Here is a 17,465-nt window from a genome sequence, read left to right as displayed (position 1 = left end):
GCCCAAATCCCAGTCCGACAGTTTTCAGTTCATTCTCACCCCAGGTCCACCCGCCATTGGCCAATTGCACTAGGGGGCCAGGAGGGGGCACCACAAAGGGGGCACCAGTGGGGCACCAGTGGGGGGGTGACAGCAGCAAGCAGGGTCCTGGAGGAATTAGGAGAAGGTGGTGAGTGGGGGAAGGGGGGCTCCCAGTTCAGAGGGGATCCCATCCCTACCCCTACCCTTTTCCCTCTCCCACCACAGATGGCGGAGTTGGCAGAGATGAGAGAGAAGGCAAACAGAGGAGCAGTAGAAGCTGCCAGGAGGGAATATGGACTATTTGTGAAGCAGCTGGTGAGTGCAGAGGGGCTGCGGGTCGGGAGTGAGGGGCACCGACAGGACTGACGGGGGGCAGGGCTGGGCTAGCAGGGGGCTGTAGGTTGGAGTTGAGGGGGCTACAGGTGTGTGAGGCAGAAGTTCCCCCTGCGGCTGGGTAATGCTAGTTCCCGTCCCTCATGGACGATCTCGCCCCCCTCCCGGCAGGACCGTGGCCACCAGAGCATGAGCAGCTGTCTGAGAGTGAAGCCCCTGGAGATGAAGCGACACCAGGAGGGGAAACGCCAGGAGCTGCTGGAGCGCTGCTGGGGGGAGCTGCGGGGCGAGGATCCCCAGAAACAGGCGGCCCTGGAGGAGCTGAAGCAGGAGCTGGACAAGCAGATGGACGAGTTCCTGTCGGCCTACGGGCAGCGCTTTAAAGTGAAGAAGGCCAAGTGGTTGGGCCTGTGCATTGGGCCATCGCCAGCTGCCACCTCGCGCCGGGCACGGGCTCACCCCCACTGGCCCGCGCACCTGCCAATCAGCAAACGGCTCCGGCCCATTGGCTGCCGCTTCAGGAGGTGGGACGGGGGAAGCAAGAGATTCTGGGACTTGTAGTTTTATGTACCCAGTGGAGGAGAAGGGGGAGCTGTGGCGCTTATGGGGGGGGTCTAGTGGTTGGACCAGAGCCCTGGGGTAGCAGGGGGCTCCGGGGGCTATTTAAAGTACCGGGGCTCCAGCTACCTCTGCTGCCTCGGTCCTCTAAATAGCCACGAGAGCCCCGCAGCTTCCCCAGGGCTCCGGCAGCTATTTAAAGGGCCAAGGTGGTAGAAGCAGGGGGGCCCCTGCCCTACCTGCAGCCAGCCCCTGCTGCACCCCCTGCCCTGCCTCCAGCCCCGTACTCCCTGCCCCCACCAGCCCGTCTCTAGCCAGCCCCTGCCTGCAGCCAGCCCCTGCCGCACCCCCTGCCCTGCCTCCAGCCCCGCACCCCCTGCCTGCAGCCAGCCCCTGCTGCACCCCCTGCCTGCACCAGCCCCGCACCCCCTGCCCTGCCTCCAGCCCCGCATCCCCTGCCCCACCAGCCCGTCTCCAGCCAGCCCCTGCTGCTCCCCTTGCCCGCACCAGCCCTGCACCCCCTGTCTGCAGCCAGCCCGTCTCCAGCCCCTGCAGCACCCCCTGCCCTGCCTCCAGCCCCGCACCCCCTGCCCCAGCCAGCCCCTGCCTGCAGCCAGCCCCTGCCTGCAGCCAGCCCGTTGCACCCCCTGCCCTGCCTCCAGCCCCACACCCCCTACCCCCACCAGCCTGTCTCCAGCCAGCTCCTGCCTGCAGCCAGCCCTGCACCCCCCACCTGCAGCCAGCCCCTGCTGCACACCCTGCCCGCACAAGCCCTGCACCCCCTGCCCTGCCTGCAGCCAGCCCCTGTCTCCAGCCAGCCCCGCACCCCCCACCTGCAGCCAGCCCCTGCCGCACCCCCTGCCCGCACCAACCCTGCACCCCCTGTCTGCAGCCAGCCCCTGCTGCACCTCCTGCCCTGCCTCCAGTGCCGCACCCCCAGCCCTGCCCGCAGCCAACCCCACACCCCTTGCCCTGCCTCCAGGCAGACCCTGCCTCCAGTCAGCCCCTGCCCTGCCTCCAGCTACCAATGTATCTAATATACAATTTTTATTTTATTTATATAATTATGGAAAGTAAATAATACATGGAAGAAATAAAAGGGCGTTTTTTAAATGGTTTTTTTTTTTAGTCATCCCTGTCGGGGCCCCGCCTAAAATGTTCAAATTGGGCCCTGCACTTCCTAAAGCCAGCCCTGCATACAATAATGGCAGAGTTCTTGGTTCAGGCTTGTAGCAGTGATAGAATAAACTGCAGGTTCAAATCAAGTCTCTGGAGTACATCCACAGCTGGGATGGGTCATTCAGTCCTTTGTATAGAGCTTCCTTTTATAGCAAAGTCCCTCCAGAAGTATGAAGCAGGATTGTAGACAAGATGGAGATGAGGCATCAGCCTTTTATAGTCTCTTGCCGTGTGGTCTTTGCTTTCTTTGTCCCAAGGACACTCTATCCAGCATGTGGCATAGAAAAACCTTAGAGTTCTGTCCATAGGCAGGTCCCTGCATGCCTTGCTGAGTCACAAGGTGTATCTACCTTCTCTCAATGGCTCAATTGTGTAGCTCATGGTCCTCAGTGGGCCATCAAGCAGGCTAGGCAGAACTAACACCAACTTGTCTGGGGTGTTCCCCGGAAGCATAGCACAAGTTAGAAATACAGACAGTATAGAGCCAATATTCATAACGTCAACTACAAAACTGATACACATATACAGATAACATAATTATAATCAGCCAGTCAGAACCTCTCCATAGACCCCTTCCACGACAACCTTTATACAATATTGGCTGCAAATATATAACAGTAGTCACAATGGTGATCTATACAGTTACTAGGGTTACCATATTTCAACAATCAAAAAGGAGGACGGGAGGAGCCCCGCCCTAGCCCCGCCCCCGTCCTGTCCTAGCCCCACCCCTGCGCCTTCCACTCCCTCCCACTTCCTGCCCCCTCAGAACCACCAACCCTCCCCCCCACTCCTTGTCCCCTGACTGCCCCCCAGGACTCCACCCCCTCCCTAAGCCTCCCTGCCTCTTGTCCCCTGACTGCCCCCTCCTGAGACCTTCCCCACATCCTAACTGGCCCCCTAGGACCCTACCCCCTACCTGTCCCCTGACTGCCCCAACCCTTATCCACACCCCCACCACCTGACAGCCCCCCCCCAGAACTCCTGACCCATCTAAACCCCTCTGCTCCCTGTCCCCTGACTGCCCCCTCCTGGGACCCCTGCTCCTAACTGCCCTCCAGAACCCCACCCCCTACCTAAGCCTCCCTGTTCCTTATCCCCTAACTGCCCCTTCCTAAGACCTCTCTCCCTAACTGCCCCCCAGGACCCTACCTCCTACCTGTACCCTGACTGCCCAAAACCTTATCCACCCCCCCCAGAAAACCCCCCCCCGAACTCCCGACCCCCCCCCGCTCCTTGTCCCCTGACTGCCCCATCCTGGGACCCCTGCTCCTAACTGCCCTCCAGAACCCCACCCCCTACCTAAGCCTCCCTGCTCCTTGTCCCCTAACTGCCCCCTCCTGAGACCCCCCCACCTGTACCCTGACTGCCCAAAACCTTACACCCCCAACCCCCAGACAGCCCCCCCCGAACTCCTGACACATCCAACCCTCACCCCTGCTCCCTGTCTCTTGACTACCCCCCCCCCCAGAACCTCCCTGCCGCTTCTCTGCCCCCCGGCCCCCTTACTGTGCTGCAGAGCGGCGCGCTCGGCAGCGGGGGAGGGGAGCAGGGTCGGAGCTCCAGACTGCCGGAGGCCGAGGCGAACGGCCGGCCGGCCATCTGCGAATGCAGGGGGGGAGGGGGAGGGAGAGAGAGGAGGGGAGTGGTCTCAAGTTGCAGGGGAGAGGAGGGGGAAGTGGAGGAAGGGCTCTGGCTGCTGGAGCCCCATGCGAGTGGCAGGATCCGGACGGTTGCCCTGTAAGCCGCGCACGCTCTGCATGGGGGGGAAATCCGGACATTGACAAATTCCCCCCGGATGCTATTTTTAACTTAAAAAAGCCGGACATGTCCGGGGGAATCCGGACGAATGGTAACCCTACAGTTACAGATTATGTCAATAGCATCACAGGAGGTGACACGGCATCAGTGAGACTGATATTGGAATACTGCCTCCAGTTTTGGTGTCCTCCTTTGAAAAAGATGTTGTGAAATTGGAGCTGGGGCAGCAAAGAGCCACCAAATGTTCTGAGGGCTGGAGAAAAATGTCTTCTAGTGAGCGATTGAAAGAGCTCAACCTGTTTAGCTTATCAAAAGAAGATTGAAAGGTGACTTCATTGAAGTGTTGAGGTGCCTTAATGGAGAGAAAAGATTGGGTATTAAAGGGCTCTTTAATTGAGCAGAGAAAGGCAGAACAAGACTCAGTGGCTGGAAGGTGAAAAGAGACAAATTCATATTACAAATAAAGCACAGATATTCAACAGCGAGAATGATTCACCACAGGAACAAGCTACCAAGGAAAGTGGTGAATTCGCCCTCTCTTGCTGTCATTTAATGAAGACTAGATGCCTTTCTGGAATGTGTTTGCCCCCAAAGTAGCTATGGTGTCATACAGGAGGCCTGTGACATGCAGGGGGTCAGATTAGATGCTCTAATGGTCTCTTCTGGCCATCAAGTCTACTAATTTCTGAAAAACTGAGTGTAGCATTGGGAGCAGCGTCTGAGGTTTTACTGTCTAGTCGGCTTGCTTCCTAGAATGAACACTCCTTGAGTGGGGTGATCCACAGGGAGTAGCTCAAAGCTCCCAGGTGCCTGGCCAGGGGCAGGACATTAGCACAGCAAGGGAGGGGCGTGGCAGTGACATCACAAAGGCCTTTTGCAGCACCTCAGACTATTGGTCAAAGGTGGTGACCTCACAGAGAGATGCTGACATCAGCCAGGCAGGACAGAGGCGAGTGGCCCGGGAAACCTCAGAGACTCCTGTGGCTTTGCTTCAGCACGTCTCTGTCTCGAGGTCTCTCTTTGAGGACTGAGAGAACATTCGGGTTCACGTACGTGAGCGGCAGGAGGAAGCTCTGTCGAGTTTTCTCCTTCCCTTTTAGTGATTGTACTAGAAAGCAGACGTCCCTGTGTAGAAGGTAAGAGCCTCCTCGAGGTTTGAAACCTGTTCAGTCTGATCCATCGGGTGAGAGTTGAACTCTAGGCATGGAAAACACGAGCTTGAGGAGGCAGAATTTTATTCCGCACCTGGGATTTTGTCCCTTAGAATCACTGGGGACATTGGGGTTTGTCCTTTTTGTTTCACCTTTTCCTCCAGCCCTCCCTCCTTTCTTTTCTTCTCTTGCTTCTTTTGTCCTTTCCCCTGTTCCCCTCCCAACACCAGGGTGTGTGTGTTTGTGTGTCGCGGGGGAGTGCTCTGCAGCTCCCACGGTGGGAGGTCCACCCGAAAATGTGGGGCTGAAATAGTGCCCCGGCAGTGATCCCCACCAGTAGCGTAGCTGGGCGGGGGGGGGGTGCAGGGGAAGCAGCCACTTCCCCTCAGCACATTTTCCAAAAGTGGCGCCTTAGTCAGGGGTTACCATGGCGCCAGCGCGCGGGGCCCACGCTCCGCTCTGAAGCTTGGCCTGCCCGGCCGGCGCTGACCTCCTGCACGCAAATTCAAGATCCGATGGTTAGTTTGAAAATCAGGGCTCTTGGGTCCTATTCCCAACTCTGCCACTGACTGGCTGTGTGACCTAAGACAAGTCAATTCTCCTTTCTCAACCTTAGCTTCTCCCTCTTTCAAGTAGGGATAATAATGATCCGCTCCTACTTACCTCACGGTGGGTGGAGGATGGAGATCCATTGGAGAGTGTCACTAGGAGGAGTGCATAATATGAGGTGTCCTATCACATTTACTCAGATCAGATTGTGACATAATAGAATAGCTGAAATAGTTGATTTTATTTGTATTTTTTTATTTTGAAATTGATAAGAGCAGCAACTACTTAGCTCAGACTGAAGCATCTTATCTAATTTTCGAGATCTAAGTGTCTCCTCTTGGTGTGCGAGGAGACAATTTAACACACTGTGACAAACAGGAGATGCTTTTGTTTTGCAAGAAAATCTTTTTGCAAAGAACTTTCATCCCACTTGTTATGAGTTCAAGAAACAAACTGGTTTAGTCTGAATGGGATTTTCTGACAGAAACGGTTTCAATGAAATTTCCCCACCATCTTGATTCCTGGGCTCTATCCCTGCCCAGGGGAGAAAAGGAATTTAAAGGATTTACCATTACGCCGGAGTCCTGAGCGGGGGTGTGGCCTCAACCGGAAGAGGCGGGGCCTGTCAAGATTTAAAGGGCCCGGGGCTCCAGCCACCGCGGAGCTCTGGGCCCTTTAAATCACCGCGGGAGACCGGCTGCCGGAGCTCCAGCGGCACTTTAAAGGGCCCAGGGCTCCTCACAGCGGCTGGAGCCCTGGGCCCTTTAAAACACCGCCGCGGAAGCCGGTCCAGTCCGGCACGGCGTACTGGCTCTTGCTGCTACGCTGTACCGGACCGGACTGGTTTACTTTCCCCTCTGCCGTGCTTCTGGGGGGTTTGTTGTCCATTAGAACAGGAGTCAGGACTGGTGGCTTCTCTTTCTGGCTCTGCCACCGCCTTGCTGTCTAGGCGCGGTGCTCGGCAGGGGCTGGGGCCGGGGGCCGGCGCGGTGCTGGGCCAGCGGTGCGGGCACTTGGCCGGGGGCCGGCGCAATGCTCGGCCGGGGCCCGGGGCCGGCGCGGTGCTGGGCCGGCGGTGCAGGCACTTGGCCGGGGGCCGGCGCAGTGCTTGGCCGGGGGTCGGGGGCCGGGGGCTGGCGCGGTGCTGGGCCGGGGGCCGGGCCAGGTGCCGGTGTGGTGCTCAGCCGGGGGCCGGGGCCGGCACGGTGCTGGGCGGGGGCCGGCGCGGTGCTGGGCCGGGGGCCGGGCCGTAGGCCGGCGCGGTGCTGAGCCGGCGGTGCGGGCACTTGGCCCGGGGCCGGCGCGGTGCTGGGCCGGGGGCTGGGCCGGGGGACAGGCCGGGGGCCAGTGCAGTCCTCGGCTGGGGGCTGGCGCGGTGCTGGGCTGCGGGCCGGCGCGGTGCTGGGTCGGGGGCCGGGCTGCGGGCCGGTGCGGTGCTCGGCCGGGGGCCGGGCCAGGAGCCGGTGTGGTGCTCAGCCAGGGGCCGGGGCCCGGGGCCGGCACGGTGCTGGGCGGGGGCCGGCGCGGTGCTGGGCCGGGGGCCGGGCCGTAGGCCGGCGCGGTGCTGGGCCGGGGGCCGGGCCGTAGGCCGGCGCGGTGCTGAGCCGGCGGTGCGGGCACTTGGCCCGGGGCTGGCGCGGTGCTGGGCCGGGGGCCGGGCCGGGGGACAGGCCGGGGGCCAGCGCAGTCCTCGGCTGGGGGCTGGCGCGGTGCTGGGCTGCGGGCCGGCGCGGTGCTGGGTCGGGGGCCGGGCTGCGGGCCGGTGCGGTGCTCGGCCGGGGGCCGGGCCAGGAGCCGGTGTGGTGCTCAGCCGGGGGCCGGGGCCCGGGGCCCGGGGCCGGCACGGTGCTGGGCGGGGGCCGGCACGGTGCTGGGCTGGGGGCCAGGCCGGGGGACGGCACAGTGCTTTGCCGGGGGCCGGCGCGGTGCTGGGCCGGCGGTGCAGGCACTTGGCTGGGGGCCGCGGTGCTCGGCAGGGGCTAGGGCCGGGGACGCGGGGCCAGGGGCCGGCGCGGTGCTGGGCCAGCGGTGCGGGCACTTGGCCGGGGGCTGGCGCGGTGCTCGGACGAGGGTCGGGGTCGGAGGCGCGGCCATTTGGCCGGGGGCCAGTGCGGTGCTGGGCTGGGGCCCGGGACCGGAGCGGTGCCGGGCCGGGCCGGGGGCCGGCGCGGTGCTCGGTCAGGGGCCAGAGGCCAGCGCGGTGCTGGGCCGGAGGCCGGGCCAGGAGCCGGTGTGGTGCTCAGCCGGGGGCCAGGGCCGGCACGGTGCTGGGCAGGGGCCAGCGCGGTGCTGCTCCGGGGGCCGGCGCGGTGCTGCTCCGGGGCCCGGGCCGGGGGCCGGCGCGGTGCTGGGCTGGGGGCCGGGGCCGGCGCGGTGCTGGGCGGGGGCCGGCGCGGTGCTGTTCCGGGGGCCGGGACGGGGGCCTGGTGCGGTGCTGGGCCGGGGGCTGCGCTAGGGGCCGGTGTGGTGCTCAGCCGGGAGCCAGGGCCGGCACGGTGCTGGGCGGGGGCCGGCGCGGTGCTGGGCCAGGGGCTTTTGCCGGCGCGGTGCTGGGCCGTGGGCCGGGCCGTGGGCCGGAGCGGTGCTCGGCCGGGGGCCGGTTCGGTGCTGAGCCGGCGGTGCAGGCACTTGGCTGGGGGCCGGCGGCGCGGCCACTTGGCCGGGGGCTGGTGCGGTGCTGGGCCGGGGGCTGTGCTAGGGGCCGGTGTGGTGCTCAGCCGGGGGCCAGGGCTGGCACGGTGCTGGGCCAGGGGCTGGCGCAGTGCTCGTCCGGGGGCCGGCGCGGTGCTGGGCCGGGGGCTGGTGCGGTGCTCGGCCATTGGCCGTGCCGGGGGCTGGCGCGGTGCTTGGCTGGGGGCCGGTGCGGTGCTGGGCGGGGACCGGGGGCGCGGGCACTTGGCCGGGGGCTGGCGCCCCAGGGCCCAAGCCGGGAGGGAGACGCCGGGGCCAGAGCCTCTTGGCCTGGGCCGGCCCGCCGCCGGAGGGAGCCGCTCAGCCAGTGGGGCCGGACTGGGACGTGCTGCACCCCACCCCAGCCTACCTGCTGCCTTCCTGTTTCAGGCTTCCCGCGAACATTTGATTCGCGGGAAGCAGGGGAGGGGGAGGAACAGGGGGCAGACCGTTCAGGGGAGTTGGGGCGGGGCTGGGGGCGGGGAAGGGGCGGAGTTGGGGCGGGGCCGGGGCCCCATGGAGTGTCCTCCTTTTTAAAAATTAAAATATGGTAACCCTACCAGTGAGCATGGACTTGTCAAGAACAAATCATTCCAAACCAATCCTAGCTTCTTCTTTGGCAGGGTTCCGGGCCTAGTGGAGGTGGGTAAACAGTAGATGTGATCTCTCTTGGTGTTTCTAAGGCTTTTGACACAGTCCCATGGGACATTCTCACAAGCCAACGAGGGAAATGTGGTCTAGATGTAATCAGTGAAATGTGAGTGCAGAGCTGGTTGAAAGCCCAGACTCCAAGAGCCCTTCTCCATGTCTGGCTGTCCAACGGAGAGGGTGTACCTACAGGGTCCGGCAGGGATCAGTCCGGGGGCCGGTACTATTCAATATTTTCCTTCAGGATTTGGAAAATGGAGTGGAGAGCATGCTTCTACAATTTGCAAATGACACCAAGCACTTTGGAGCACAGGATTGGAATTCAAAACGCCCTTAACAAATTGGAGACTTGGTCTTCTTGAGCCAGACTCCATGGCTGGGCCCCTCTCTCTAGACTGGGCTGAAGTGAAACCCCAGAGCCAAACCCTCCTCCTCCTGGGCAGTGCGCTCCCACCTTCAATGGGCAGATGCTGCGTAGCGCTGTCAGAGCAGCTTTTGCTGCGGGCTTCTCCCAGCACTTTCCAATAGTGGGAAAGTATGAGATCCCCGTTTGACTGCTGGGGACAGAGCCAGAGAGGGGGGAGCAACTTGCCCAAAGTCCCACAGGAAAAGGAAAACAACCAGCAGTGGAACCAACAGGAAACCCAGCAATGGAACTCAGGAGTCCTGGCTCCCAGTCCCCTGGTCCAGTCACTCCAGCAGAGCACACTCCCTCTCAAAGCCGGGGGAGTGGACATGGGGGCCTGGTTGTAATTGCCAGCTGTGGGAGGGAGTGTGCAGCAGTGGTTAGCGAAGGGGCCTGGAAAGAAGGCCTGCTGGGTCCCATCCATTCTTCTGACACTCGGTGTGACCCTGTGCCAGTAGCTTCCCCTCCCAGGCCTGGTTCTCATCAGTGGGGTTGGGGTCGCAGTCCCAACAGCCCAGGGGGGTTGGGAGGCTCCAGGAAGGTGTGTAAAGTGCTGGGATGTCGGGATCCCGGAGACGCTGTCACCCCGGCACTAGGGCGGTGTTCTGCACCCCCTGCTGCTGGCCGAGTTTCTCTGTCCCTTGGCAATAAGACAGACTCTTGTTTTCACAGCCAGCCAATCGCCCCGTGCCATCACCCTGCCTGCTTCCTGGGCAGGGTAACTCCTCAGCTCACCACCACCCTCTCCAGCCTGCCTTGGGCTTGGAGAGTGAGGAGAAGGGCGAGGGACAATCCTGAACATCCTCCAACCATCTCTCCGTCACCAGAGCAAGTGAGTGGCAATAGGGTTCCTCGGGGGCATCCCCTGTCTGTCTGGGGAGAGGCAGAAAGAGGGGGAGAGAATCTCTCCCAAAGGAGATTGGATTTGCAAACAGCCCCCAGGAACTCCTCGCTCTCAGACCGGGAAAGGGCTTCTCCAGAGCCGTCTCCAGTGTGTTTGGCAAAGTCCCAGCAATGGGGCTCCCAGCCCTTCCCTTGTGGGAGACTGTTCCCCAGGCTGAGAGTCTGTGAGCTGGGCCAGACCCAGTGAGCTGCTGAGCATGGAAATCAATGGGAACCGAGGGGGACCTGGCCTTGCTATACCTAGGGACTTTGAAGTGGGGAATGGTTTCCCAGGAGAAGTCCAGACTCCTGGGTTCAGGGCCGGGTTTAGCAAGTGCGGGGCCCAATTCCTGGGGCGGCACTTCAGATTGCCGGCTGGGGGAGGTGGCCCCGCGGGGCTGCCGCACTCTGGACGGCGCTCTGGCCAGGAATGCAGGGCCACGGGGCTTGCCGCGGTCCGGCCGGCGGTCTGGCCGGGGTCGTGGAGCTGCAGGGCTGTTGCGGTCCGGCTGGGGCTGCGGGGCCGCGGGGCTGGCCTGAGCTGCAGCCAGGTTCGCAGGGCCGTGGGGCAGCCACGTTCTGGCCGGAGCTCCAGCCGGGGTCGCGGAGCTGCCGTGGTCCGGCCAGAGCTCCAGCCAGGAGAGCCGAGCTCCAGCCGGGGTCACGGGGTCACAGGGCTGCCGCACTCCGGTCTGGGTCGCGGGGCCACGGGGCTGCCACGCTCCGCCGGAGCTCCAGCCGGGAGAGTGGGGCCGCGGGGCTGCCGCGCTCCGGCCGGCGCTCTGGCCAGGGGAGCGGGGCCCCCGAAGACGAATGCAGCTGGGGTGAGTGCGAGAGGCTCTCTTATGCGCAGGGCCCGATTCTGGGGAATCGGGCAAATTGGCCTAAAGCCGGCCCTGCCTGGGTTCTGTTCCTTCTCTAGCCTGGGCGGAGGGTGGGGAGGTGTGAGTGTGGTCTGGGGTGGCAGGAGGGAGCTGCTTGTCCAAAGTGACCAGTGTCTTTGTGACTGACCCCAGTGCTCGAAAAGGACGAGACTCCCTGGTTCTTGCAGCCCCAGGGATGACGAGGGGGAGCGTTGAGGGGGAGCAGATCATGCAATGAACTCCTGCCAGTGGGGGTAGCTTGCCCACCCTGTACCCCTGTGTGGGGAGCAGGAGCTGCTCTGGCTGGGGCAGGGATCGGGAGGGACCAAACAGGCTGGTTAGTGAGAGGCTGCCTTGACCCCAGACTCACGCCTGCTCCCCACTCGGTTCCAGGATGGCCAGGCTCCTGAGGATGTTCGGGAAGAAGGCTCTGCAGGTGGCCCCAGAGCCTGAGGGAAGCAGCCAACATCTTCCCCAGGAGCGAAGCGGCCCCTCCGTCCCCGCTGGAGGGGAAGAAGCTTCCGGCCGCGCCAGGAGGTGGAAGCGCCCAGCCTTCTGGCGGAGGAAACCCACTCCCGGCACAGGCGCCGAGGTGGGACCATCACCTCCCAGGCCAAAATGGAGCTGGGCCAGGCTGCGGCTGGGCAGGCAGGACCCAGCCCAGGGGCGGAACCGGGCAGGGTGGCTCTGGGGCTTGTTGTTGTGTGGGCAGCAGCGGCCCCAGGCGCCCAGCCCCAACTTCCAACAGGGGGCATCGCCCTGCCCGGTCAGTGAGGACCTTCCAGCCTCCCCAGGGCAGGAGGTGGAGGATCCCTCTGCCAGCCCCAGCAGCTCGGGCCGCTCCCCATCCGACAGCAGCAGCGCCTGCGACTCAGACAGCAGCCTGGCCGACGGACGCGTCTGCTTTGTTCCAGGTGAGGAGCCAGGCTGGGCTCGGGGAGGGGTGAGGAGGGGGCTGTAACACCCTGGGCCCAGGCCCTCGAGCAGTTCTATGGGGGCGGGTCTCCAGCCCAGGTGTCTGGCCTGAGCCATGTGAACCCCATGGACACTAGATGCTGCCACTTTGGTCCTTGGTGCTCCATTGGGCGGGGGTGGGGGGAGGCACCTCCAAGGGAGTCCAGGACAGTGGGGAGGGTCTCTTTGCTATGGGCTCCTGAAGGAGTTGGGGGCTCATGCCATCACTGAGAGGGGGGAGTGTGGGGCCCAATCTGCCCTATGTCCCGGAGGTGGGAAGGGGACACATTGTCCCACCATGCCCGTGTCCTTCCCCCGAGTGGCAGCAGGAGTCACCTTGTCCCCTTCTCTCCCTGGTGCAGCGTCTGCCAGGGACTCCGAGAATGACGAGGAGAAAGAAGACCGGGTAGACTTGGTAACAGAGGAGGCTGCTCTCATGAACATCCGAGAGCAGCTCCATGCCCGAGAAAAGGTACAAACGTTCCCCAGCTGTGCTGGAACTGAGATTGCCCTGCTCCTTCCCAGCATCCCGACCCCCTGCAGAAGGTCTTGGCTCTAATGGGGACCTTTCTCCTTCATGATCTGGGACCCCCAAGATGGGGGTGTTTGTCACACACCAGCCGGGGTCTCCTCCCTCCACAGGCACTGTCCCAGTTCCTGACCCTGATTGTGGAGGAGTCGTGGGTGATTTGAACAATAGGCAGGTCCCCACTATCCCCCATTCAGGCCTATGTCCTGCAGCTGGTGTGGCTGGGGCAGGGAGGTCCCTGGCTAACTGGCTCTCTCTCCCCTAACCCCACTCCTGGTGGGTGCAGGACGAGGCGCAGCAGCTCGAGTTCCTGCACGCCATCTACCCCGCGTGCCTCGCTGCCCAGCAGAGAGGGGACTATACAATGGAGCCACACTGCTCGAAGGCGGCTGTGGTGGAGAGGATTGTGGTGAGTGAGACCCGGCGCCCGGGAGCTGGAGGGTGGACAGAGACATGGGAGGGGCAGGGGTCTCCCCAGGCCGAGGGTTGGGGGATGGCTGGTGCTGGAGGGCAGCTGAGGGCAGGGATTGCTGGGGCTGAAGATTGGGGAGAGGAGATGGGAGAACTAGTGGGCAGGAATCAGAGGAGCGGGAGGCAGCTGGGGGGATCCTGCTGGCTGTGTAATCTCCTCCTTGGGGAGTGTCAGTGAGGCCGGAATCTCACCCGCTCCTTTGTCTCCTTTGCGTCTCACAGGAGCTCATTGAGGAGATTCCTCCTAACTCTCCACCCGACGCGGTCCTGGCCAACTCCCTCATTGCTGTGGCCAACCTCAGGTACTGATACTCTCCCGCCCGGTTCTCCTAACCCCGGTGCTGCTCAGGCCCCTGGCTGGGAGTCACTGCCCCTCCCACTCCCAGCTCACCCCCCAAGGGTGGCTCCTCTGGCAGAGGTGGCAGGAAGGGTCACTCCCTCTCCTGGCTGCTCTGTTCTTTTCACTCCAGTCACATTGCAATGGCTTTGGGGAGAGGCTGACTCCCAGGATCAGATACAGGAGAGGCAGCAGGGTCCAGGGAACAGGCGCCATTCCTGCCCTGCCACTGTCGGTCTGGGAAACCTCGGCCTTATCATTCCCTGGCTCAGTGCCTCAGTTGCCATTCTCGCCAGCCTCTGCCTATTTCCCTGCAGTTTCACGTCCGTGTTGGTGCCAGTCCCACCCCCGCACTGCACAGTCTAATACCGGCTCCTCTCTCTTGCCAGCACCATAACACCTGCCCTGGAGCCGGAGCTGGAGACCCACCTCCTCCGATCCACCCTCCACGCTGTCTTCACCCTGGGCACGCAGATGGACACCAACCAAGTCCAGGTAGATCAGCCAGCTGTTATCCTGCCCGAATCCTTGCTAATTGTCTGCAGTGGGATGTGAATGAGAGAGGCCAGGATATGTGTTTGGGGGTCTCACCAGTGCTTCCCAGAGACCCCTCTTCCCATCCTGTGGCAGGTGTAGCCCCAGTTTCCCTAACTCTGACCCATGGCTCTCCCTTGCTTTGCAGGATCTGCATAGGGTCATACCAGACCTCCTGGACGCCATGCTGGAGAACCTGCTGGCAAAGACGCCAGACACGGACAAGCTCCACTACATCTTGCAGGTGAGTCCGGTGAGAGGGTGGGGGCAATTTGACCTTAACTCTTAGATCCATTTTCCAGTCTGTCCTCCTAGCTGGGCCCCCAGTGGCCATCCTTGGTCAGGGCAGTCAGTGCAATGCAGGGTCAGGCCTTTCCTCCTTGAAGGACAGAGGAAGGAGCTGGGACTTCAAGCCAGAGCTCTACCTGCTTGTGTTGAGCACTAACCACAGGGCCCCCGGCTGGCTTGCGGAGTGAGAGTCTGAACCCCTCCTGGGAGATCCAGAAGATGGTCCTCAGAGAAGAGCCACAGCCTCATTCCTAGAGAAACAGGAGGGCCCCAGAGAATCAGCCCTTGTCTCTGACGGGCCCCGAGATTCCTGGGGGGATTGTACTCACACTCAGTCCCTTCACCCAGCCAAGGACTTGTGTTGTGACCTGCAGGATACAAGCATCGTCCTTGGGGCAAGAGTGCCCTTCTAAAGCTCTGCGGTCAATGAATCTGATATTCCACCCTCACCGCATGCAATGTCTCAGCCCCCTTGGGATGGGGGGGGCCCATTAGCACTACACATGCACCCCCTCATCAATCCTGAGCTGCTTCCTTTCCCCACAGCACATTAACTACTGGACCGTGTCCAGGGTGCCACGAGAGAGAGCCAGGGCCATCAGGAGCAGCGCGGCCCTGCTCACGTCCGTCATCACCCTCCCTGACTTTGACGTAAGTGGCCTCTGAGCCCAGCTTCCTGACTCCAGGCGTAGGGGGGCCGGCTCCAACGGGCTGGAGGATCTGCTGCTGCAGGGGCTGTGGGCTAGGAGTGTTCCTCTTGGGGAGGCAGAGTCAAAGCAGAGAATGAGCCTGGCTTGAGTCAAGTTCTTCTTGTCCTGGTTAAGTGGCGACTCTCGCTTGTAAGGAGACCATGCTCCAGGTTCTTGCCTTCCTGTCATCCTGGAGCAGCTGGGGAAGCAAATCCTCCTGGAGGGCCCTGCCCACATCTCTGTTCTCCAGGCTCCCTTGCGGGCAGAGATAACTAAGGATTCAGCTCTAGCTCCTATCCTCTAGCATCTCCTGTAGAGGGGCTGAGGGGAAGGAGAGTCCTGGCCCAGGCGGGGACTGGGAGCTGACAGGAAAATGCTGATGGAGTCCCCTCTCCCTCTCCCTTCCATTAGAACTCAGCCGAATTCCCCAGGATGGGCCACCACGTGGCACAGCTGGCTCTGTTCGTCGGTGACCCAGACGAGGACATCAGCCGGGAGGCCAGGGAGGGGGTTTACCGGCTCTACCAGCTTCTGCTGCGCCAGAGGGGTAAGGAACCCGGCTAGACGAGTGAGCCTGGGACCCCAGCCAATTTCTCTCCGAGTGACCCCGGCTGGCAGATCAGTCTCTCTCTATCTCTTTCTGTGTTCTCCACCACCCCCGCAGTTCTGTTGGGCTCTGCCCACTGTGCAGCCACATATGGGATCGGAAGGACACAAGCCCTGCAACCAGAATGACCAATGTGTATGTGTCTCTCTCTTTCCCAGACCTGAACGTCCATGAGGTCGAAGACCTTTGGTGCTGGGACTGGCACCAGGACAGCAGGCTCCTCGGCTATAAGAACACCGCCAGGGTGGGGGAGGTAAGGACGCTCTGCCAGGGCATGGCACAGCTCTGCAGGGCAGGTGGCTGCCTCCTGGAGCCACGCGACGGAGTTGCCGTTCTAGGCCAGGATTTGGAGCCTGGTTCTGGGCAATCTGCTGAAGCCTCACATCTGGTTGGTTTCAGGTTTTTGCCAAATTTTTCTCAGAGGGGCAGAGAAGCTTCTTCCTGCAGACAGCAGTGCTGGCCATGCACGACCCCCTGCTGCGTGTCAGCCAGGCTGGGCTGCTCCTCACTTACTCCCTCCTGGGGCAAGCCGAGCAGCTGATGGGGAGCAAGGTGAGCAGCTGCATTAGACTCAGGAGACTGGGGCGGGGCCCAGGCCTCATTCCCATCCTCTGGCCATTCGCCGGCCTGGCAGCAAGGCGACCGGTGGGGAATGAGAGTGAGAGCAGGTGCTCCTGGGAAGGGAGATGAATTCACCTCCATGAGCAGGAGGGAGCCAGCTTGTTCCCGGAGCAGCTCCAGCCCAGCTCGTTAGCAAGGCTAATGAATGACAAGCATTGCCTCAGCACGGACTTCTGTTCTTGGGAAGGGCAGCAGAGTCCTCTACGTGCCCTCTGCGAGCCTCTCCTGTCACCCGTGCCACCACCCAGAGTTGTTCCCGTCACTGGCAGCCTGGGAGGCCAAGGACTGAGGGGTGATGGCGACTGAGCGGGCAGTTCTGAGGCACATGGGCGGGGGAAGCTCGTCCTGCTGCCGGCAGGGCTGGACTCGCTCTAGAGAGAACGGGGGGATTCAATCAGCAGGGGCTGCTGATCTGCCCCATTCACCAGGGCTGCCATCCTGCGGCTTCAGCCTCAGTGGCTGGGATGACTTGGGGAAAGGTCTCAAGCTGCCCACATCCCACTTCACTGCTGCCAGAATCCCTCCGCCCCCCGCCCCGCTAGAGCCCCCTCCCTGCCCAACCTGGGTGGGGGTGGAGGAGAGGGGTCAGAGAACTTGAGCTGTGGATTGGAGGTGGAACAGCTGTCAGGGGCACTGGCTGGGAGGTGGCAGGAGCTCCCCCTACAAGGAGGTTGTTGGCACTGGAGGTCCCTTGAAAAGAAAACAAGACTCCATTCTGGGGGTCAGGAGTGGGTCTTCAACCCTCAGAGATGCGCGGGTGCTGGGTGGAATTGCTGCTGGTCCCAGGTGCCCTTAATTCCCCCTGATTCCACGGGGGCATCTGAGTCTCTGACAGGTCCTCGTTCCCTTGCAGCAGGAGGTCGTCATGGCCAACATAATGAATCAACTTCACATCATCCGGCACTTGCGCCAAGTGCCGGAGGCGCTGCAGGAATTCTGCCTCCAAGGCCACCAGCAACTCCTGCTCCCTCTAAACGGGGAGTGTAGTGAGACTGAGCGGCCTCCCTCCGAGCAGGAGAGCGAGGGCCCCTCTACACGCCCCTTGGAGGGCAGAGCCTATATCACCCCACCCCCCTTGCCTGTTAGCTGGCCACCGGGGCCTCTGGTAGACGCTGCTGCAACTGAGCGGCCTCCCTCCGAGCAGGAGAGCGAGGGCCCCTCTACACGCCCCTTGGATGGCAGAGCCTATATCGCCCCACCCCCCTCGCCTGTTGGCTGGCCACTGGGGCCTGTGGTAGACGCTGTTGCAACTGAGCGGCCTCCCTCCGAGCGGGAGAGCGAGGGCCGCCCTACACGCCCTTTGGAGGGCGGAGCCTATATCGCCCTGCCCCCCTCGCCATAAGGACCGGGGCGTGGGGTCGGAAATATAAAAGGCCGGCCCTTCACCACAGTTGGGGGACAGCCTGCAACAGAG

General features: G+C 62.4%; 1 protein-coding gene across 1 annotated transcript; it reads left to right on the top strand.

Annotated features, from left to right (window-relative positions):
• Positions 1-246: 246 nt before the first annotated feature.
• LOC128843119 (maestro heat-like repeat-containing protein family member 1) lies at positions 247-17,176 on the top strand. Its single transcript, XM_054039687.1, has 12 exons — positions 247-336; positions 526-878; positions 11,877-11,935; positions 12,338-12,390; positions 13,198-13,277; positions 13,702-13,807; positions 13,995-14,090; positions 14,681-14,785; positions 15,235-15,370; positions 15,589-15,683; positions 15,830-15,958; positions 17,138-17,176. Exons 1-12 carry the CDS (start codon positions 247-249, stop codon positions 17,174-17,176), a joined length of 1,341 nt encoding a protein of 446 aa, XP_053895662.1.
• The last annotated feature ends 289 nt before the right edge of the window (positions 17,177-17,465 follow it).

The sequence above is a fragment of the Malaclemys terrapin genome, chromosome 9, assembly GCF_027887155.1.
Source record: "Malaclemys terrapin pileata isolate rMalTer1 chromosome 9, rMalTer1.hap1, whole genome shotgun sequence".
Classification (NCBI taxonomy): Eukaryota; Metazoa; Chordata; order Testudines; family Emydidae; genus Malaclemys; species Malaclemys terrapin.
This window is presented reverse-complemented; position numbering and strand designations above follow the sequence as displayed.

Bases quoted from the DNA above. Each gene is read 5' to 3' on its own strand.
- LOC128843119 (XM_054039687.1), top strand. From the start codon at position 247: ATGGCGGAGTTGGCAGAGATGAGAGAGAAGGCAAACAGAGGAGCAGTA. The intron at 337-525 runs GTGAGTGCAGAG...CCCTCCCGGCAG, and splicing joins GACTATTTGTGAAGCAGCTG to GACCGTGGCCACCAGAGCAT. The intron at 15,371-15,588 runs GTAAGGAACCCG...TCTCTTTCCCAG, and splicing joins GCTTCTGCTGCGCCAGAGGG to ACCTGAACGTCCATGAGGTC.